The 23,617-nt window shown below is 50.2% G+C and overlaps 2 protein-coding genes across 3 annotated transcripts in view; one reads left to right on the forward strand and one right to left on the reverse strand.

Annotated features, from left to right (window-relative positions):
* The window catches only part of NBEA (neurobeachin), a 377,725-nt gene that overhangs the window by 112,178 nt on the left and 241,930 nt on the right, over window positions 1-23,617 (reverse strand). For both annotated transcript variants that reach the window (XM_090258648.1, XM_090258647.1), the window contains exon 40: window positions 8,568-8,704. In XM_090258648.1, the coding sequence (XP_090114774.1) occupies window positions 8,568-8,704 (137 nt within the window). The remainder of the gene's footprint in view (window positions 1-8,567; window positions 8,705-23,617) is intronic.
* MAB21L1 (mab-21 like 1) lies at window positions 4,520-6,030 on the forward strand. Its single transcript, XM_090258131.1, has one exon. It carries the CDS (start codon window positions 4,932-4,934, stop codon window positions 6,009-6,011), a length of 1,080 nt encoding a protein of 359 aa, XP_090114257.1. The 5' UTR covers window positions 4,520-4,931; the 3' UTR covers window positions 6,012-6,030.

The following is a 23,617-nucleotide window of genomic DNA, read 5'->3' on the forward strand; positions in this document are numbered from 1 at the left end:
AGACACAACTTAAAATATCCAGCCTTTAAATGTCTTTTTTTCTACCAAAAGGATCGTTTTGGATGGGCAGACATCCAGCATCGCCTCCAATCTGCAGATCTCAGGGTGGTGATAACTCTTGTAAAGTGAGTACAGTTTCAACTTCGGTTTTAATCTCAAAGCGACTTTCCTTTCAACGTTTACCGGCATCAAGAACAGGTTCACTAGGCAACAGCATCGGGAAGATAAAAGTGCTCCCCACTGTAAATGGGACTGCGTGACTGCGTCCTACAAGGACAAGGGACGGGTCCTTCAAGGGCAGAGTCAAGGAAACGATGAAAAAACTTAACGGCTCTGATCTGGATGCTCTGGCCAAAGAAATAAAATAGGGTCTAAATTGGGCGGTGACTTCCATCCTCTGCTTTACTGGGCCGTAAACCTGATATTAAAATATAAAATCACTGTTTGAAGAAATCACGGAAACTTTTGAAGCTCGCGAGTTTCTTTGTTTCAAGTGTTATTATACAAGGAGTCACAACAGGAAGAAAGGGGAGATGCCATCAAATTAAATTACCAGAAAAGCTCCCTCGATCTCACTTTATTTAATGTGACACATAAAGAAAGCCCTGCACAAATATCTGTCTTTAATTTCTCTAGTGTAAAAAAAAGAAATATATTGTGTCTGGCAGAATGAAATAGCCTGAGTGCATTTAAAAAAAAAAAGGAGAGGGGGGTAGAAATCAGATGCTTAAAATGAGCCTTCAAAGCCACTCCAGCAGTAGGGATAAATAATTCAATAAACTCAACTTCATATTCTTTTTATCTCCCCAGTGTAATAAGCACATATTAAAAAATAAAACTTTAAAATTCATGAATGCTGGCAAACAGAATAGCAGCCAGCAGGTCATGAAAAAAACACAAAACACATCTTTGTGAGCCTTTAACATGCGTGTGCATGTCCTCTAACAGATATGTTTTTCCAGATGAAAGGTCTCAATTGCTGAAATTTATGAACATGTAATTCAAATTTAAATGAGTGTTTCTGAAAAAACAGAAACCTTGCATTCCGACATTTCTCAACAGAAGAGACTTTTCCTGGAAACCTAAAAGGTGACTATTTCTGCCTTCCTCTGTGGTTCTCGTCACAGAAGCAGGTTTGCAGAATGGGGACAAATTACCTAGGAAATAGCAGGTTAGGAAAAATATTTTGCTAGTGTTATTTTGAATGCTTTGACCTGTTAAAGATCACAGTATTTTACTGTTTTATATTTGTTAATAGTACGAGAACTTATGATAATGGTGAGCTTGTGACATATGTGGATTTTTTCCCCTAAATGGTTTCTGTTAAATCAAGGCTGCCCAAACTAAGGAAATGAAGTGAAAAAGTCACATTGGTGAGACCTTAAAATCCCAAACACTCTTCCCATATAAGCATCTCAAACCATCCTTAAATCGTGAGATACTTGGTGTTTTTTCCCTTCAATGAGGTCACTTTTCTTCAATTATCATTCTATTATTAGCCCTCGTCAAACATGCCTGCACAGCACCCCAAGGAAAACAACGCACGTTTATGTCCTCGAGGACGGGGCCCACACAAGGTCTTACTCTGGCACGGAGGGCGTATTCGTCGCAGAAAATAATAACGTAAGCAAGGCTGGTGTCGATCGGGTTGTTTTATGGTGTTTTCACAGATGCAAATAAATGGATTCTGAGCTGTCTCCACGCATTACATAATCATGTGGAATATCTAGTTCAATAGGCCAAATGATATTTCAACATATTTTTTTTTTTTTACTATATGATAGTTAAGTTACTCCCACGAAACAAGTCTACCTCTAAAGCCTTGGTTTAAAAGGACAAAATTCCACTAAAACTAGACTGATTATTTTAAGTCCCTCTCCGTAAGTTATTTCAAAAAAGAAGGGATGGAAGACACCCTCCCCAGCGAAGTCCGGTTTTCCCTTCAGCAGCTGAGAGGCGTCTGGGGTCGCCGCGAAGGGGCAGCTGCAGGAAGCGGTTCATCTCACGTGTTCGGTGTAACAGAGAGTGCCGGCGCCAGGTTTGCCCCCCGCGAGGACAGCGGCCCGGGCGCCCCCGTTATGTAAATCTCCGTCCTCGCCCCCGGGGGGCGGGGGGCCAGGAAGCCCGTCAGTCCGCGCTGAGTCCTTGAAACCCAGCGCCTTCCCTTCCCTGGAACCCAGGAGGACTAACGAGCCTCTCCGTCCTGTTCTCACCACCCATTTTTCTTCTTCAAAGTGCAAATCATTAGTGAAAAGGCCCCGGTTACACCAATTAGTTTGCACAAAGTGCCTGGGTGTTTAGCTTCGCTTTAACCCAATTAAGCCGCACAGTGAGCCCCGAAGACGCGCCACCTGCGCGCCCGGCCCCAGCGAGGCTGGGCCGGGCCACGGTCCCCCGCGCGGCTCCACGGGCTCCGCGTCCCACGCTGCGTCCTGTCCTCGGCCACCGCGGGGCTTGCAGGTGGCCCAGGAAACCGAGGGCTGAGCGCGCGGCCAAGAAACTCGGGCCTGAACAGGAGGAGCGCGCTGGGGGACCGGAGCGCGCCACTTGGCTTCGACCGCACGTGGGCCCGGGGCTGCGCGGAGCGCGGGCGGCGGCGGCCTTCAGCGGGCGCAGAGAAGCCCGGCGCACCGAGGCAGGCTGTCAAATAACCGCTCGCAGGGACGAAGCCCAGGGGACGGTGAGCAGACGGAGGGCAGGAGGGCCGGGGAGTGCGGACAGCGGGAGTGAGGGGGCCTGCGGGAAGGACACGGGGACCTGCGCTGGCTGAGGGACAGAGGGGCTTCTCCCCAGGGGCCGGGGCACGTCTTCAGCTCAGTGGCCGCGGGTCCTCGCGCGCTGATTTGCTGCCTCTCCCAACAGCAAGGAGGTAGCAGCGCATCCACCCAACGCCGGCCCAGCAGGGGCGGCTGCTCCCTCCCACAGGGCCAAAGTTCCGGGGAACAGAGCGGAGGAACGCCCTAAGCCCCCGGTCTGAGGGAGTGCATTAAGCTAGACCAGAATCTACCACTCTCGGGTAAGGAGAAAGAATGGGTGGCTTCGTGACGCTCTACAGTGCGGGGCCACTCCCCCAAGTCAAAACCTGGCCTCAAAATTGGTGGTGGTGGTGGTGGTGGGGGCTGAGCAAGATCTCGTCAAGACTGGCTGTGAGAGAGCAGTGCCAGGAACCTGTTCCCAGGGGTCTCTCGGGGATTTGGCCGGACACAGTCTCAATTGGAAAGAGACCACGTCCAAATGAAAGGCAGGCGATTAAGAATCTGCCTGGGTTTTAAAAACACTGCACAGCCCTGAGTAGTATTTCTTCCCTTTCATGCGCATCAAGGACACAATTGGTGTCCCTCCCCGAAACGTCTGTATCAGTCGACCTCCCCCTCCTGTTTTAAGGTTCCAGATTTAGAAACGGTGATTTCGTTCTACTTTTTCCAAAACGCTATTTCATTAAAAAAACAAAAAAAACTGTGTGGCTGCAAATTAATTTTCTTTAAAAAATTTAACCATTTTCCCTTTATCAAGTCACACAGAATTCTACCAAATTCTAAGTCCACTGTCAGGCCGCCACTCCGACACTCCAGGGAGGAGCTGCACCCTCCACTGGGCATCTGTGAACAAGCCCGGAAACCCGGGGCTGCACGTTTTCAGGACAGTCATCTGCCAGCAGGTCTCACTTCAGTGATCTTTCCTGAATTTCGCATATTGAAATACAGCTCACTATGAACGCACATTAAAATAATCTCCCCATCATGGAGATCACCAGCTCTTCAAATATTTCTGCGCGTGCACGGGAAACTCCGCGTCCCACTGGTGATGCGGGGCGAGCCCACCAGCACAGAGGGCCGCGGGCGGGGGAGGGGTGTGCCAGGCATTTTGTAAACATCCCAATTGAAACTGGGGTGGAGCAGGTCCAACACACTTAGCGATGGTTTTCAGATTCCTCTGAAAGCTGCACGTGCGGAACAAACAGAAGTAAGACACCGCATAATATTAAAAAAAAAATCATCCTCACATTTAGGAACACCCAGAAAGCCAGCCTGCATTTACACAAAAGAGCAAACTTTCGGCCTGCATCCTAGAAGACCTCGAGGATTAACAAACCTTAATGATCTTCCTCCAAATGCAAGTGAGGGGCTTTCGTTTGGGAAAACCCCTGCGGCTCACTAATTGATGGCCCACCGCTCGCAGGGACACCTGTATTTGCATCTTGGTGGCGGAGAGACAAGCAGGGTTTCCAGCACCGAAGACCAGCACTTTGCCAAGTCTTTTCGGAACGTCAATGTGCTTCAAGTTCTCCCAAATCTGAGCGACCCCTCTTGCTTTCCCAAACTGTCCAGGCGGCCTGCGTGGGCCTCCGCCCCAGCAGCCCCCCACCTTCAGCTCCCGAGCCTGCGTCCTGGAGGGGATTAATTAGCCGCGCAGGGCTGAAGGAGGCTGTCGTGACGAGCCCAGTGGCGATTGGCCGCCAGCCTGCCTGGCCCTGCCTTTATAATTTCCACACGAGTGCATCTGGGCTCCAAGACAGGCCGCCAGCAGCTTCTCCTGACACACGCGCGCCCGCCCGGCACACACTCGGCGCGCCCGCCCCGCGCCCGGCCCCCGTCCCGCACACACCATGACTCCCGGGCCGCGTAAATAAACACGGAGAGGGTTTGCTTGTTTTGACTCCTGGAGGAGCTCGGCTGGGTGTCAGCGCAACTTTGGTCTTCACCGCCGAGGAGGTGACCTCTCCCCCCACCCGCCCCCCGGATTCTCTCCAGCAGGAGGAAGAGGAGGCAGAGCAGGGGGCGGGGAGCGCCGGGAGCAGACTCGCCGGGAGGGGACCGCGGCGGCGCGCGCCGGGCCGTTTCTGCACGAAGTTGGCTCCCGCCCCCCCCGCCGCGTTGGATCCGGCCGCGTACTGCGAGACTCCGGTGTACAACCCGGAGCTCTGCCCCAACATGATCGCGGCGCAGGCCAAGCTGGTGTACCACCTGAACAAGTACTACAACGAGAAGTGCCAGGCGCGGAAGGCCGCCGTCGCCAAGACCATCCGCGAGGTCTGCAAGGTCGTGTCGGACGTGCTCAAGGAGGTGGAGGTGCAGGAGCCGCGCTTCATCAGCTCGCTCAACGAGATGGACAACCGCTACGAGGGCCTGGAGGTCGTGTCGCCCACCGAGTTCGAGGTGGTGCTCTATCTGAACCAGATGGGGGTGTTCAACTTCGTGGACGACGGCTCGCTGCCCGGCTGCGCGGTGCTGAAGCTCAGCGACGGGCGCAAGCGGAGCATGTCCCTCTGGGTGGAATTCATCACCGCCTCGGGCTACCTCTCGGCGCGCAAAATCCGGTCCCGGTTCCAGACGCTGGTGGCCCAGGCGGTGGACAAATGCAGCTACCGGGACGTGGTCAAGATGGTGGCGGACACCAGCGAAGTGAAACTGCGGATCCGGGACCGCTACGTGGTGCAGATCACCCCGGCGTTCAAGTGCACGGGCATCTGGCCGCGGAGCGCTGCGCACTGGCCGCTTCCCCACATCCCCTGGCCGGGGCCCAACCGGGTGGCGGAGGTCAAGGCGGAAGGGTTCAATCTGCTGTCCAAGGAGTGCCACTCCCTGGCCGGCAAGCAGAGCTCGGCCGAGAGCGACGCCTGGGTGCTGCAGTTCGCCGAGGCCGAGAACCGGCTGCAGATGGGCGGCTGCCGCAAGAAATGCCTCTCCATCCTCAAGACGCTGCGGGACCGCCACCTGGAGCTGCCGGGCCAGCCGCTCAACAACTACCACATGAAGACTCTGGTCTCCTACGAGTGCGAGAAGCACCCCCGGGAGTCGGACTGGGACGAGGCGTGCCTGGGCGACCGGCTCAACGGCATCCTGCTGCAGCTCATCTCCTGCCTGCAGTGCCGCCGCTGCCCCCACTACTTCCTGCCCAACCTCGACCTGTTCCAGGGCAAGCCGCACTCGGCGCTGGAGAACGCCGCCAAGCAGACGTGGCGCCTGGCCAGGGAGATCCTCACCAACCCCAAGAGTTTGGAGAAACTTTAGGGAGCCCTGCCGCCGCCCGCCGCCCCGCGAGGGCCCTTCTCAGAGCCCGGGTGAGGTGGGCGCCTTCCGCTCCGCTCCCAGCTCCTCTCCCACTTGACAGGGCAAACTACTCTTCCTTCAAAAGGAAGATGAATTCCGCGTTTCGGCACCGGCTCAGCCACCCCTCCGAGGGGAGAAAAACCAGTGGGGGAAGCAGATAGAGGGGAACCCCCAGCCCACAAGTATTCGAGGCTTCTTCACAAAGGATTTCACATTTCCCTGAAGAGTCCACGGGACCCCGGGAAAAGCTGCCCGTCTGTAGTGCAAGACCCCAGGGAAGGCTGCCTACCTCCCGGCGGATTATAGCGACCTGGCGGTTCGGGGGCGCCTGCCTGAGCACACGCATCCGATCAGCCCTCCGAAGGAGACTGGCATGTATATTTTGATTTGTAACAAATATTGTGATCTCACGTTGTGTTTGAAGTGTGGATGTTGGTGTTTTGTGGTCTGGTGAACAGAAGTTCAATTGCCATTTTGGATACTTCAGGACATTTTCCGCGAAAAAGATACCATTTAAAGGTAGATTTCCTCCTGGTACTTCTGTCTTTGAAAGTGTCTGAACTTTAAAAGTTTACATTTTGTTTCAAATATATTGCTTGTTCGATTTCTAACATTCCATAAGTATACTTGAAATGTTATTTAAATATATTCAAAGAAATTTGAATTCGGCGTATATAATAACGCCTGAATATCTGAATTATATATTTGAAAAATGCACTTGAAATACACTGGATAATTACTTTTGTGATTTAGATTTTAATTTCTGTTGCTGGTTTTTATTTAATTAGAAGCTAATAAAGAGGTAAAATAAAAGTTGTTGTGTCTCCCTTTAAATTGTATTTCTATGAAAAGATGTAATGCTTCATTCTGAAAACTGTGCCCACTTGAATATCTTAAACATGTTGAGAATTATGGTAATGAAGTCATTAAAAATAAGACCTTACAATGCTTTTGGAGAGCCACAGAAGATAAGGATCAACTCTCGGTTTCTAACTTATTTATAAAATGATTTCTTTCTACAACAGACACAATTTAAATGTACCCATGAAAACCTGCTCTTCTGGAGCTAGTATTTCTGTAGCATTTTCGACGATATAAGGAAAAGATTGTCAGGACAGGAAAGATTGCTGAGTCAAAAACCAGACTGACACAGAAAACTTAACAAAGTCATCATGAAAATTCTGAAATCTGTACATGAAAACTAACTATACTAATAAACCGAAGATAATTTCTGACCATTTAATGTCAGACCTTATTTTATACAGTGTTCGAATAGCTGAATAAATTAATCAGAAATCCAAAATTCCTGTTTACTTCACAGGGCTAGCTAATGGTAAAAGCATAAAGAAACTTTAAGTAATTTAGAGTCAAATACACTATATTTACACTCATTGGTAAAAGTCAATTCTTTTTGAGCTAGAAGTAAAAGAAGTTCTACACCAATCACTTGGAGAATTTTAATAGCCAACAAGTGCTGAAGGACTGATCACTTACGGCCTTAAGGCTGTTAGTTAATTCAGGTGGGGATACATTTTAGAATTTCAATGGCTATTCTACAAATAGCATTTTATGATGCTTTATTTCTACATAAAAATTAAATATAAAGAATAAAGTTCTGGCTCTATGAGAGCATTTATTTTTAACTATTTTAGAATAACTGCCGCTGAAAACTACTTTAAAGGAAGATCTTTGAAAAATGATTATTGACTATCTAGCATGACACTTCTGTTCTTGAGGTTTTAACCTCAGGAGAAGTTCACAAATTGCACAGTAACATAAACGTTAAGGTAACAGTAGCATCGATTGCAGAAGAAAGGGCGGAGGTGCAGAGCGACCCAAACACTCAGTTTTAAAATCTACACGAGATTTCATACACAGATAAATGTTTGTGCACTCCAAACCCTCCAAATACGTATTTTCTGGCTTCACACCCACAGAACAATACAGACTTTACACATCTGAGCGCTAGTATATACACATTTTAAGTCAACGCTTCTCGGAGAATCAGTTTCTCTTCATCTTAAATTCAAAAACCCATTCTTATTTCAGGAGTTGAAAAAGGGGTGTGATAATGGAGATTAATTCATATCTAAATGGTACCCCCTCCCTGCAGTTTCCTTATAACCTTTCAGTGAATCATAATTCACACTACAATCTACACTTTTGGAAATTAAAAGCGATCTCAGTAAGAAATTTCATAAGACCCTTCCTAGTCTTCTAGGAGAGCCTGAGGTTCTCGTACCCCAGGGAGCTGGGAGCAGTTGGCTTAACTACCAAATGGGCCCAAATGCACACAAAGCCACTCACAGACAGACTGTTAAAATGTGCCCGCACCGGTGATAGAGCGTTTAAAATCCCATAAAAATGAAGTGTGTGTTAGTTCTTCATTCATTTTGTTTTCTACGAGAAAGACGGGAACCTGCTCCCCTCCCCCACTGTCATTTAAAACCCGGCAAAACTGAACACCACTTCCTGCCACCAAGCTACCATGACTGTATGGGAATGACAGTAACTCACTTTGGTGTCGATCTTTTTGAAGGCAGGGTCATCCTCATCTACCTCGAAGTAGATCTCCGTCGCCGTGATGGAGAGGGTCCCTTTGGCCACCACCACGGGAGCGATGAGCTGGGCGGGCGTGCTGAGAACCACGGGGCCTGAAAGACAAGGGCACCGGAGTCAGGCTGGGTCCCTGGGACCCTCGCTGGCCTCCTCCCGGAAGGGAGACCGCAGGATTTTAGTTTTAAAGATGCATTTTAAAAACTGGTGCCTGTTATGCAGCAAGCTCATTTCCTGAGAGATACGATCTGCCTGGCGCTCACACACTACCTTACAGGGAGGCTGGAGATAAATGATTCTATAAAAACCCCAGAGGTCAGGGGAGCGGATAATTGACCCTTCGTAAGGGGGTTTGCAACCTCCTGCGAGAAACCCTACGAGAAACCCTACGTGGTTGGTGGGGCGCCGTCATTAACCAGCTTGGGAGTGCGGGACGGAGCCCCGCGGGCCCGCTTCGGCCGGGAGCGGCCCGGGGCTGCGGCAGAGCCTCGGCCGTCGGCATGGCCCGCAGGAGCCGGTGGTCCAGGGCTGTCCGGCGGCAGCAGGTTCCCCGAGGGCTGGGCGCGAGGGGGCGAGGCAGCCGGACGCGGATGGAAAGCGAGAAACTCCGCGGGGGAGGCTGTTCATATCGGGGCGCGCACACGGCATTAAACACACTGCTTATGTAGAAAAACAAAAACTGGGGGAAGTCGGAGCAGTGATTTTTTTCACCGAAAATCGGTCAAAGGGTGATGAAATTGTAAGCCATCTGAACAAAAACGATTCTCAGGAAGGGGTCCGGAAAGTTCTATTTCTCCACTTGGGAAACTGGAGGGAGTGCAGAGAAAGAGCTGCCGGCACACGGTGCCCGCTAAGGTGCTGACTTCCATCCCCTGCGCCCGCGTTAGAGTCGAAAATGACGGATTTCACCTACTGGAATATTAACTTAATGGGGGGTTTGCTTAGCAGCCTCTTTTAAGATTCCCGAAGGGGAGGCCTTCTTCGCTGCCCTGGATTTCAAAGACCACAGACAAGGAAATCAGAAATAACGTTCCTTCTCCTGCAGCCGGGGCGCATGGTGTTCCTCTCCATGGCCCCCGGCACAGGCGTTTACTCAAAGGAGTCGCAACCACCGGAGAGAGGGGACGGAGAGGAGGGTCTCCTGCGGGCCCTGGGCGCGCGGAGCGCCACGGCCACGGCCGCGGCCACGCGGGCAGGCCGGGCGCCCGGGAAGCAGCACGCGGGCCGCACAAAGCCGGCCGCTCCGTGGCCGGAGGCACCGGGCGGGCTCGGGCGGCCTCCGCCGCGCTAGGAGGGGTGGGTGGGAAGCACCCCGCGCAGGGCCGGCCCGCAGCCCGATCGGGACCCCGGCCCGCCGGCCAGGGCGCGCGCTAAGCTTCCCCTCCGTTTATTTGACCGCTTTCTCCCGCCCGGGGGCCCGGCTGGGGGCTCGGCCGGCAGCTTCCGCCGCGGAGCCTGCGGAGTCGGGGTCCCCCTCGGCTCCACGAGGTTCTTCCTTCCAAAGGGCGCGGCGGCCGATCTGAAGCGCCACTTTAAAGGCTCATCAATCTTAATCTAGGTTGCTCAAGTAATTATGCCCGAATCTCTTGTACGATTACAAGTGGATTTGGGTTTCTATTCCCCAGGCCCTCCTTTGTGTTTATTGGAGGGTCTGCGCGCGCGCGCTCGGCAGCGCCCCTGCCCCCCGCGCCCCGCGGCCCCCCAACGCCCGGCCGCCTCCAGCCGCTCCCTTAACCCTTCAGCCGCCGGGACGCCTCGCTTCCTGTTTCCCGTCTGGAGACGTCCGGGAGGTGCTGCCTCGAGTGGGGCGAGGGGAGGAAGAAGGGGACGTGATTCACGTCCCAAACGGCGTCGCCTTCTCCTCCGTGGGGCCTTGGAAGTAAAACTTGCGCGCGTCCCGTTCTCGCCGCGGCGGGCCGGCCACGCGGGTTTAACAAAGGTCCCTGGCGTTGGAGGCGAGCAGTGGTCAAAGCATTAAACATGGCGAACTGCTGCTTCCCCTCGCAAAGTAATCCAACGTCGCCAAACAATTAAATTGAAAAAAGTGAAAAAAAATACCGCGAAGCACGTTATGAAAACCATACACACTGATTTACTGAACTATATTACGCATTTTAACTACGATTCTGTAAACTTCTAACGGGGAACACATTTTCTCTACGTCTCTGAGTTTCTGAAGGGACTCTGTGTTCCTTTTGATTTTGCTCCAATCTTGCTCTACCAAACTGCTATTTTCGGGGGGGGGGTCATAAAAGGGCCTCAAACGGGTCCTTCTTCAAGAGACACACCAGAAAATACTCAGCTTTAACAGTCTGTCATTTTTACCCTTGTCGTCCGCAAATCTCCAATTACAACGTCCAGCTGGGCAGCCTGTTTAAAGAGCGGTCCTTCTGTGGCGCCCTTTGGGAAGCTGAGCAGCGGCACAGCGAAGACAGAATCAACCCACTCGAGCAAGACGGCCAGGGTTACACTCTAACCCCGCCTGATTTTAGGGACCTGGCGCTAAAATGCTCACAGGAGGCAGAATCACAAGCCAGCAGCCTTCCACCTGGAAGATGTGGTTATTTGAAGGCCTTCATCCCTTTCCAAATAAAAATAGTTTCAAAAAGGGAGCATGTCCGGGTGTCTGGGCCTCGGTGGTCTAGCAGATTCTGTCTGAGAAGAGAACTCAGTGAAGATGGAACCTCCTAACTTTGCTGACTGCGGTGAGCTGGGGACTGAATGGAGATGTTCGCATCCCAACCCCTGCAAGGGCAATGAAAGGATGAATGATCAAGTCCCCAGCACACATGTAAGTGATGGAGACTAAGTTCTGGTTAAACAAATGGCTGGGAGAAGACCTCCTCCTCTTATCGGACGCTTACAACAGTTCAAAACCCCATCATCTGAAGTGGTATTTAAAGAAAAAATAAACGTCCTTTACGTGTTAGAACTGGGACCACAATGTTTAAGAAATATTGATCCATTACTATCTTTGAAAGAAGGATAGGGAAATTATCTGCCACTAAAGTCTGAACTAGAACAAAGGTCAGTTTCCAAGCATCATGAAAATAATCTTTAAAAGAATAAATTATTTTTAGTGCTATAGGATCTTTAACCAGTTGGGATGGTAAATCTAGAACAGAAAAAAAAGTGTGTTTTAAATTTGAGAAGGGAACTATTCATCAAATATATTTTAAAAGCAGAATGTTACGAAAACACTTGCGGGTTCAGATGAATTTACTGAAAACAAAATTCTAAGCCTAGAAATCTTAATACATCAACTTTTTCGTAGAACATTACAGTTTACGAAGTTCTTTTACATAAAACCTCACGTGTTCAACATCCAGAAGTTCGGACTACGGGTGTGCCAATGCCCGCCTGCCAGTGCCCGCCAGGAACACGTGTAGTTGGGAAGCTTCGGTGTATTGCTCGTTGCAACGAGGCAGAGAAGGGAGATGGGGCGCCTTAGTAAGAGGGGTCGGGAGCCCTTTCTGCAGGACCGGGCTCTGGTTACCTGATTCAGAGAGGGGTTCAAGGAAGGACGCAGGACTCCGCTGTGGGCTGGGCTCTGCCAGGGAGTGGGATGCTTCTCTGATCATCTGTCCCCATAAATCTTATCCTAAGGGAGGGAGGAAAGACCTGGGCCACCGCCGCACCTGGTGGAGCAGCAGCAGCCACTCACGTGATGGGCCAGGAGAGGGGACACTGGTGTTGGGTGTGTGCAGCGGGACCTTGTGTGCGTCTGTGCTTAGACAAACGCAGAACGCGGTTTCTGCCCTCCAATGGCCATCACGTGACCTTGGCTGATGTTACTGTTCTGTGAGGCTGTGTCCCGGAGGAGGGCACGGTGGCCTGGCTGTGAGCTCCAGGTCAGCTCCCAGCAACACCCGTCCTCACGGGAGGGCCAGGCCCCTTCCCCAGGCCAGGGGCTGCTTTCCTTCTTTCCTTCTTCTCAGATACAGGAATTAATCATGGGGGGGGGGGGGGGCGTCAGAAGCAGTCTAGTGATTAAAGGCAATTTGTGGCAATTAGATTTTCAAAATTAGGTTTACAAATTGCAATATAAAGAACAACAAAGACAAGAATATACAGTATATAGGAACAGAGAGTTGAAGTTAATTAAAATTGGCATCATTACAAGTAGCTGATGACTTTAAATGGGCAGAAATATAGTGCACATGAAATTACAATGTATTTTAGAGTCACTTGAATATTTTCTGAACTTAGTTTAATATTAATAAAAGTTTTATTAGCTCTATGGACTCTGTCCAACCTCAATTACTTTGAAACCACATGTTCAATTTGTTTTTGGACCATGTAAAATACTATTATTTTAGGATATAAACAGGGACTAATCTTTGTACAATGATTAAATTTAAAATCCTGACATTATTTAAAAGAAATAATATTGGAAATCCATTATTTTTAGTGCAAAAGAATATCATTCCAAAAAAATTTTAAGACAAAGATATAAGGAAGTAAATTTTTACAATTATTTATATACTGTGATACAATTTGTAGGAAAATAACTCTCAGCCCAAGTGACTGGCCACACCTAAAATAGGCATCACTGCTTCAGACTTGCACTGTTTTCCCCACTGATTTAAAAGAATACAATGCTTTAATCTCAAAATAACTTAAAATGAATTACTAGAGAATGTCAGAAAGTTGGAACTTTGCTTTGGAACCCCAGGAAAGCCTGATTAGGCACGAAGAAACAGGGCAGTTGTGTCTGGGCCCGGGCAGAGGCACGTTACAGAAATCCCGCAGAAAATCTTAGATGGCTATCATCCTGGGTAGCACCCTGGGTTTCGGCATCTAAAAGGCTTCAAGGAAAAAGCAAGCACAATAACACAGACTCCCGGGGTGACTCTTTCCTTCTAGGCAGGGGCTACTACTGATAATGGTCCAAACGTATCAGAACAACGATCCTCTGAAATTTTCAAAAACTTTTCTTGCTCGCAAAGAGTTATAGAATAATCTTGCTTAAATCAGGAAAATATCACCCGAACAACTAATAGAAAACATAGCTCGAGAGTCATGAACTTAACTTTCTTCAGCATTATTCCCTCCCTCCCTAACTTACATGTACACACACATACGTACACACACCCCAAACTATGAGAAACATGCTATAAAGCCAGATTTTCTACTACAAAGTTCACTCTGCCGAAGAAATAGCCTCTTGCCCCAATTGGTGACTTCCTTTAAAAAAAATTTTGTTTTAAATTCATTGATTTTAGGGGGAAAGCGGCAGAGAGAGAGGGAGGCACACTGATCTGCCGCCCCCTTGTCTGACATCCATCGGTCGGTTCTCGCGTGCGCCCTGACGAGGGGTTGAACTGCCAACTTGGTGTGTGGGGACGATGCTCTGACCGACCGAGCCACCCGGCCACAGCCCCTTCGTTGACTTCTCAAGCATAATCTATCTTTAGATTGGGATTAGCAACAACCAATCATCCCCAGAGTGCACGGGTTTCCTGCGCGGGTTACTGTCCGAAACGAGACAAGCCCCCGAGAACGCACATCATCCTTTCAGATCTGAGTAACCAACCTTCGGGAAAATTCACCCTGCCACAGTCTGAAATGGAAACAGAAGGAAGGGAACCTTCTAGTAAGGGCAATTAAAGACTGCATTTTAACAAAATATCTGTGAATCATGGTAGAACATCTTTTTTGCCCCAATATCTAAAATATCTTATTTAATTTTATAATAACTGGTTTAAAAAAGTACTGAGAGAGGATCTGATTGACTCTAACTTTAACCTACCGGTTATGACTTTCGATTTCTTTGCAGAACAGATAGACCAACGACAAGTAGCTCATAGCCCACGGAGGCAATGAATGCTTTTTGTGGAAGAAAAAGCTCACGGAGCATATCTGCTCTCAGAAACATGCCACTGAGTCACTTTCTAGCACAAAAACATACTAAAAAAGGGATAGTTCTAACGCTCATTGCGATAATTCGCTGAGCCTTTTGATTCAATAGGTGAGCCGGCCGGCATCTGTGTTTCTCGTTATATCACATGTAGCTCAACATATGGAATACATTTTTCACTTTCTGGAAGAGCACTGACTCTTTTATGGCCCCAGGATATCATTTAATGATGGAGAAGAGTAAATTCCGACTAGATAGATTAGGGCGTAAAGCAGAGGTGATGATGGAAATCTGCTGGAGGAGGAAGACCGCGTCTCCGCAGCCCTTGGCGGGGCTGGGCGGCCCGCCTTGAGGCCCCCATGGTCTCCGGAGCACGTCTCTATTGCGGTGCTTACGGTGCATTCGACGTCTGCGCTCACAAGTCTGTCCCTCCCGGTCGGCCGAAACCACATGAGGACAGAGGCGGCCCCTGCCTCGTCTCACACCGCACCTGTCACGTGGCATGCAATCTGTGTTTATGGAATCGAGTATAAAAAACTACACACCATCGCTGTACGGATATATCATAATAAAAAGATCACGTAAAATAGCAGATTGCATGTTTTATATTTTTCTGAAATTGATTTCAAATTGTTCTTTAAAATATGAAAGACAGTGCACTTTAGAGAAAGCATCAATTGAAAAATATGCTGAAAACCAATGAGTTATAATGTACTTGGTCATTCCAGCTGCACCACAGGCATTCCGTTTATTGTTAAATAGCATGCTTTTATAACTGCCGTTATTTTACCCAGTATGTTAGCTGTTCCCTCTCTGTAACTGAATACGGAGACATATTTAACTCAGCATTCACTCACTCGCGTAGACAACAAAAAATATTCCCTGTGTGGGAGCCGAGAGAGAATGCAGTGATGTGCAAGGCATGGATCTTCCCACAAAGAGCTTGTTATTCTGCAGAGTAAACGTAAGACGGACAGGACCAGAGCTGACCTGAGGGAGCGGGGGCTTAGCCGAGCACCGTCAGAGCCCTTCCCATGAATTAATCTCACTTATTCCCTAGAGCAGACGGAGGGGGTCGGCACAGGTAACATCTGCACAGGTAAGGAAGCGAGACCGAGCTATTAGGGGGCCCTACAGCTGGGTGAGCGGCACAGAGGGGGTTCCACCCCAGATGGCCGGTCCACAGCCCGGGCAGGTAACTGTTACACGCATACTGCATCCCCACAGAGGTGGCAGAGGCTGCAGACACTCCGGCAGTGACGACTCCCAGCCCTCGGGGGTGGGGGTGGCTGGGGCCAGCGGTGACCTGCGACGGGCGGGCAGGGCTGGGACAGGTGGGTAAGCAGGGGAGAGTGCGAACAGGAGAGACTAAGACTGGCCAGCGATCAGCACAGGCAGGGGAGCAGCGAGACAGCGTGAACAACACATGCGGCCTTGACCATCAGAGCTTTCAGGTTCAGGAAGCGAGGCTCAGGCTCGGGTGTTAGTGTGGACAGCCGCGCTGGTCCTTCCGGGGCGCCACCCAACTCTCTGGGAAGGTGGTTAAAGATACGGCCCCTTCCTAGAATAATTCGCAAACACTTGTCCATCCGGATGTATAATGAACGAAGGATTCGTATTTTGGAGAAAAAATTTTGTCATTTATCTTGATGTCTTCCCATGTCTAAATATTTTCCTACCTCTGCATTTATACATTTTCTCCAGTTTCAGAATTTATACCTTTTATCCCGTTCAAGCTAGTTCCTCTTTCTACCCAGGACGTGGTCCTGCCGCGCCCTGACGTCAGCGTCTGTCTGTCCGCTGCTTCCTCACTCCCTCACTGGCCCAGGCCTTCAGACTTGCCCTCACCCTCTTCTTGGGCCCACACGTAGGGACATGCGCATTAATTTGTAAGTCAAAGGCTTGGGAAAGTCTATCCATCAGTTAAAAGACAACCCAGGAGACAGTTTTAAACCCAGTGTTTCCCAAACACCTTGAAGTATACACTTCCCGCCGCATCAGCACAGTTCAAAACCTGTTTCCAAGGACTGTCAGCTTGAAAACCGCGGAAGCAGAGACCCTTGACTTCCAGCGCCTCCTGCCTGACTCCCTTCCCTTTCTCGGGACCCCTGAGGGGTCCCCTTCAGTCGCTGTCATTTCAACCTTGTCCTGCCAGGGAGCTGACCTTGGCCCAGGACTCCTCCTTACTCATCTCCTTTCCTTGGGTGGTCTCAGGGGTTTTCCTTATGAATTCCAGGCCCCACTCGGGCTCGGATTTCAAAGCTTTATCACCCGGACGGAAATGTGGGTACCCTCCAGCAGCTCTGAACCAATTACCTTCACCCCCCCTCCCCTAAAGCACATTTGCTCGTCCGCATTCCCGACCACGTTCAATAGCTCCTTCCATCCCTCCTCCTCCCGGACCCAACGCCCCTCGCTCCCCCCACCCCCGACAGCAGGCCAAGAACCCCCGTCCCTCACCGAGCACCGTCCAGGTGTTCCTTGCGGCTGTCCCGTCCTGTGTCCTGCCGCCACCAAGTCAGGACGGACGCATCACCGCTGGCATGCACGACACAGCCTCTCCCCTCAGGCCTCGGCACCCTAAAACTGCAAGCTACACAGTCGCCTGAGCGGCCTTTAAAAAGCATATAAATTGGGTCTTATCATGGCTGCACTGCAGCCTCAGGGCAAAAGCCCAGACCCCCGCGCCCTGCAGCTGCCCCGGCCGCCCTCGGGCTCCGCCTGCAGGCACGCGCCTCCCACTGGGACCCACGGTTTCACGCAGAAGGCGGCACTGGGGCCAGTGAGCTTCCCCACTTTCTCCAACAACTCTTTGTTTTTCAAATTTATTTTAGAATTGAATTTGTTGGGGTGATATTGGTTAATAGCATTATACAGGTTTTAGGGGTGCACTCTATAACGCATCACCCGCGTATTGTGGCGTGTGTTCACCAGCCCCAGTCAGTCTCCTCCTATCGCCATTTGCCCCCGTACCCCATTCTACCTCCCCCGCCCCCTCCCCTCCGGCAACCGGTCTGTGGCCATGAATTGTCCTCCTTTTCCTTTCCTCTCACCCAGCCCCCAGCCCCCTCCCCTCTGACAGCCGTCAGTCTGTTCTCGGAGTCCATGAGTCTGTCTCCACTGACTGTCAGTTGATTTTGTCCATTGGATCCCACGTGTAAGTGAGATCGCATGGTATCTGTCTTTCTCTGACCGGCTTATTTCACTGAGCACATGCTCTCCAGGCCCATCCACGCTGTCACAGAGGGTAAAGGTCCCTTCTTTTTTATGGCTGCGTAGTACTCCACTGTGTAAACGTACCACAGCTTTCTTACCCCCTCAGCTACGGATGGGCACCCGGGCTGCTTCCGAATCTTGGCGATTGTAAACACGCTGCAGTGAACATGGGGGTGCTTATGTTCTTTCAAATTACTGTTCCGGTTTCTTTGGATATATCCCCAGACGTGGAATTGCTGGGTCAGAAGCAGATCCATTTTTATTTTTTTGAGATTTAACTCCACACTGCTTCCCACAGTGGCTGCCCTTGACTACATTCCCACCAACAGTGCGCGAGGGCCCCCTTTTTCTCCATGTCCTCACCAGCGCTGGTTGTATGTTGATTCATTAATGATGCCATTCTGACAGGTGTGAGGTGACATCTCATTGTGGTTTAATTTGCATCTCTCTGATGATTAGTGACATTGAGCATCTTTTCACATGTCTGTGGGCCGTCTGTGTGTCCTCTATGGAAAAGCATCTATTCAAGTTCTTTGCCCATTTCTGAACTGAATTGTTTGATTTTTGGTGTTCAGTGTTGTAAGTCCCTTATCCACGCTGGGTATTAAGCCTTTATCAGACGTATGGGTGAATGTGTTCTCCCATCCAGTGGGCTATCCTTTCATTTTGTCGATGGCTTCCTCTGCTGTGGAGGGATGTGGTTACCCAAGAGAAAAAATATAAACACAATACACACCACATACAAGGCAGCACAGGCGTGTGTGGAGTAAAAAGCCAGACGGGGCTAAGGCTCCTGCTTTCCGGGGGGTTACGTTGCCCAGAGGAAGGGCGGACGACGGGGGGGGGGGAGGGGGGCAGCTTAGACGCACAGAGGAAATTGGTCCCTTAAACCTGGGCACCGTGGGTTCTGGAAAGGCCTCCTAGACTCGGAATTCCTTAGCTTGAGTCTGGAAGCGTGAGCAAGGGCCCAGCCTAAGCGACCACGATTTCCCTTGCATGCCCAGGCCACCCCCACCCCCCGTTACCTGCCCGTCCTCCAGCCTACATCCCCTCCCTGGAAGCAGGCGCTGTAACTGCGGGCGTGTTTGCTCCACGCGCCCCCGAAATGTCCCGTATGGAGCGAGCGTGGGGTTTCTACTTGTTTTGCTCGGACAACCACATCCGCCCCGAGTCAAGGTGGGATGTGACATCAGAGAATGAGGACGAGTAGGTCCTTCCAGCTCTTAGTGCCACTATGTGCAAACATTTTTTCTCTTTGAATCTATTGTTTTTTGTTTACTTAAAAATAATGCCGGTAATAACCCACACAGCTTTGTTAGGTCGCAACTGGAATGAAAAAGCACTGACAGGGGGGAGGGGATGACCAAGCGCCTCCTGTGTGATCACGAACGAGGACCCTAATGTCTGAGCCTTGGTCTCCGAGTCTGAAAACGAAGTGGCATGCCTCTGTCACCGCGCCGCGCGGTCACCAACCTGCAGTGCTGTCTGCTCTCGGTGGCCGTGAGCTGCGTCTCCCAGCTCCAAGAGCCCACCCCACGGGCGCCCCAGGAAACCCACTGGTGAGTGGAGACCTGATCTCACGGCCTGGCTTTAGGTGCAGGATCTACTGCCCTGGGACGTCTCTGGGACACCTGACTGCTCGCACCCCGGTTTTATAGACAAATGGAGCCACACGCCCCGCAATGACACTGAGCCGTCTTATCTTTTCGTGACTTAACATAGGGGAACATTTGACAGAACTTTTGAATTAAAAAAATATAAAGCATTGTGATCAGTCATCTTCTGATCAATAAAACTGCCCAAATATTTTATCTGGGAAAAGGTATTTAACAAAATATACAGAGAACAAGTCGCCCGACTCCCCCATCTTTCTGCTGAGAAAAAGTCCTAGACTTGCACTTATTGGACGGATGGAGCGGATGCTGCTGCGATGGTGACGATAAACTGATGGTTACATACGTACTTGTCCCTAACGGGGACTGTCTTTGTCGAAGTGCCTTCTTCTGCAGGCACTGCGGCCCCGGACGTGGAAAGAAAGTAATGACGTGACTAAGTGTGTTTGGCGAGCAGGCAGGCTTCGTTGTCCTTTGGTCCGTGTCCCCGAGGCTTGAACTAGTGCCCCGGGCCTTCCGAGGGAGCCCAGCGCCCCCGCAGGGGTGGCAGTACCGCTGATGAAGGCCTCGTCGCTCCTCCAACTCGCCAGCACCCACGGTCTGGGGGCAGGAAGACGGCTCGTGCCCTCGCCTTTTCTCCCCCCAAGTGTGACAGTCCAGGTACCCCGACGGTCAGCAGTGATTAGCGCCCGCAGTCGTACCCTTTTCGAAAGGTGCGCGTGAAGCTTCGGCCGCTCCGCGCGGGCGAGGTGTGGTCTGCGGAGAGGGGGCCGGGCCGCTCATTGCCCGTTCTCCACGCTGGCAGTAAGTGTTAACGATACAGCGGCAGGTGAGTAGCTTCATGGGGGACTTTCAACACGGAGGCAAAAGCCAAATACCAAAGCAGGTCTCCCGGAGAGCACCGTGCTGGGGAGAAGCGACCTCGGCTTCGTGGGCCGCGCGGCGCAGCAGAGCCCGGGGAGGCAGCAGCACTGCTGCGCGCGTGCGACTGGGGCCGCGGCTGAGGCCCGACACGCGCAGCTCAGTGGTGCTCTCTACCAGATGGCGAGTTTGCACAGCTGGGTGCGCAGGGACGCCGTCACAGGCAAGAGGACCTTAAGGGGGTGTCTCATGGACGACAGACTCCGCGGTTGCAGGAGACAGCCGTCCTCGGAAGCACAGAGAAGCGGGTGCAGTGAAATACCTGCGGCTTCTAGAACGGCCTGCACGTCTTGTAAGACTAGTGGGGACAGGCCGAGGAGACCGGATTGCTCAAGGTGAGGCTATATTACACTTACTTTTACAACTCTTTGACTGAATTAAAAATGAAGTTAGAAATTGAAATATTTTAGCTTTTTCAAGGAACGGGCATGTGTTTAGTATTGTTCCTAAGAGCTTTGGGAATTCCGTGTTTGAAGCTGACCGGGAGCCCTTTGGGTACACTATTTATGACTGGGGAACAACTTCCTAATTCAAAGGGAGAGAAAAAAGACTTATAAAGACTCAGAAGGCTTTTTCAACATCAAATAGCTTTTATTAAACAACATTTTGATGAGTTAAGTGTGAGTGAGTCAGGGACATATGGATTAAATTTCCCTTGAAATACACATGGGTTTGAAAATTAAGGGGAAAATCCTGAGCAAAATGCATTTTAGGGGATCCGAAATGTTCAAAAGACATTTTGCCCCTAAATACAAACTTCAGGTTGATTCAGTTCTAGTTAAGACTCTGTAACCAAAACTAAATCAAAATAAATTTGGAAGAATCATTTAAAAAACACTCGCTTGCGAGGAAAGGGATGCTCGCTCCGTGTGCGGCGCGGCCAGGCCTCCGTCACCCGGTCTCGTTCTCTCGTGTGGCTCTCACGCTCTTACTCCGTTAGAACAGTACGAAGCAATGTCCTGGGCTTCTGGCTCGTATTCTTTCTTTAAACAGAAGTTTCTCTGGAAACCTCCTGGCTTTCCGCATTCTGCGGCTCCTGGGATTTGATTACATCTTTCTAGAACCGTGAGTGTTTCCTTTCTCCTGTACACTCTCTGTTTCGCTTTATCCTCCTTTTTCAGCTCAGCTTTTCAGTGACATTCAAGTCGCCTACTGCGCTTTTGCCTCTGGAGTCTGGACGCCCTAAGCTGAACGCTGAAGGCCCGCACTGCCTGCCTGACCGCCTTCGCTGCCTGCTTCCATTCACCAGGGGAGACACCCCCTACACTGTCACCTCTGGTCAGTGTGTCACTGAGTCCTGGTGCCTGAGCTCGTGCTCCTGATGAAGTTCCTCCCTGTGAGCCTCTCAGTTCCGCGCTCCGTACACTCACTACATATTCAATATCTGTTCATGGGGAAGTGGGTGAGGGCGTGAATGCCGTCAAGAAGAGACTCGGGGAGGTGGAAACGGTCAATTGTAAGAAAGTCGAAGCATCAGGGACGGACAGACAAGGAGGGCAGCTGTGCGGGGCAGGTGACGGCCCCTGGGCCCGCCCCTCCCGCAGCCAGGCCTGCTCCTCCTGTCTGCATTTTCTCACCTTCTTATATTTACAGAACGCATTCTTTTTCAGTTTCAGATTCCTGACTTGGAGAGAGAAAGGGACGGTTTATAAACTCACCACTTAAAGAAACACCCACATAAAACAATCCAAGTCTTCCGTTCTAGCACTTCTCGCCCATGGTGCTAGGTCCCTGCGGAGCGCTGGCTTTTGGAACGTTTGGGACGCCCGTAACGCCCGTCGGTTATAGTATTACAGACTACCTTTTCCGTGGGACGGAGAAACTGCTGTGATTGAAAGCCACAGCGCTGTCTTTAACCAGAGACATCTGGTTAAAATGATACAATTCACAGAAGATGGGATTAAACAGATTGGCTCAACGTTAGGTGTTCCTTCCTACCCTGCAAAAGGCAAGTGATGAGTAATTATTTGAAATGTTTCAACGAGTATGAGCAGATGATATGACAATTCAAGCTCAAAGTTAGCTTTGATTTGTCTTCTGCTTTTGGTATAAATTAACTAGATGATAATGATCTCAGCTCTCCATTTACTTTGCCTACGTGAACTCGGTCAATGAAAACCCTTTAAGAGCATGTAACTGTGTTAGAAAATATCTTCACGGTTCCAAGGCACCTCGGATATGGTCACCGCCCCTAAGGAATCTACCGTCTAAGAGGAGAGAGGAACACACAGAAGAGCATCCGCGGAGCCTCCCAGCGCCGGGGCAATGACAGAATTACAGTCTCACGAGGTGGCTGCAGTGGGAACTAATGATAACCAGCACCGGGAGCACGTGGAGAAACGGGCCCCTCGCCCGCTGCTGATGGGAATATAAATGATGCAGCCGCCTGGGAAAACAGTCTAGCAGTTCATCAGAAAGGTGAGCAGAACGTTATTCCTCGGCCCAGCAATTCCACGCCCAGGTATATACTCGAGAAATGAAAACATATGTCGCACATGAGTGTTCACAGCAGCATTACTCACAGTCGCCAAAAGGTGAAAACCCACCACATGCCCACCAGCAGGTGAGTGGATAAACGACACGTGGTACATCCATGTTAATGGCGTATTACTTGCTACAAATAGGACCGCCACGCTGCCATGTGGACGGACCCGGACACCACCCTGCTAAGTAAGAGAAGCTGGTCACGAAGGCCACAGACTAGATCCCGTTTCTACGGGACACACCGACAGGGAAACCTAGGGAGACAGGTGCACGCAGGGGCCCCCCAAGGCCCTGTGGATGGGACTCGGGAACCTGAGGGGAGTAGCAGAGGGCATAGTTTCCTTCTGGGGTGATAAAATGTTCTAAACTTACGGCAGTAGCCGCGTAACTCTGTGATTAGACTGGGGTCCATTGTATGGGGCAGGAGTTACACCTAAACGAAGCTGTTACCAAGAAAATATTACAGGTGACATGACCGAAGTGTGGGTGCTTCCTATAGGGTTTTAGATGGCTCTTAAAATGGAGCAGAGATTCTGGTGGGGGAGACAAGGAAAACTGCCGAACAGAGAAGAGGGAAGAATATTTTAGGTAAGAAAAGAAAGTTGGACATTGATGTAGGGCTGTATAAAACCTTTTACGTTATTGAATGTGAAGAGATCAGTGAATGGTTGGTAATAACACATATATAAACTAAAAACCAGACGTATATTAACAAAAATATATTTAAATAATTTCAGAACTGATTTAAGTTTCAAATTAAAGTAGATTTTATATTAAGATCATGTGAAACATACTAATTGATTTCAATGTTTTAAGTAATAAAATATCTTAATTAATAAATATAAATAGTAAGTTAAAAATTTTAGCTGATAAGGAAACTTAGGTTCTAATTTACTTTGCTTAATTAGTATAAACTA

This window comes from Furipterus horrens, unplaced genomic scaffold (assembly GCF_987537825.1).
Source record: "Furipterus horrens unplaced genomic scaffold, mFurHor1.1.pri manual_scaffold_12, whole genome shotgun sequence".
Classification (NCBI taxonomy): Eukaryota; Metazoa; Chordata; class Mammalia; order Chiroptera; family Furipteridae; genus Furipterus; species Furipterus horrens.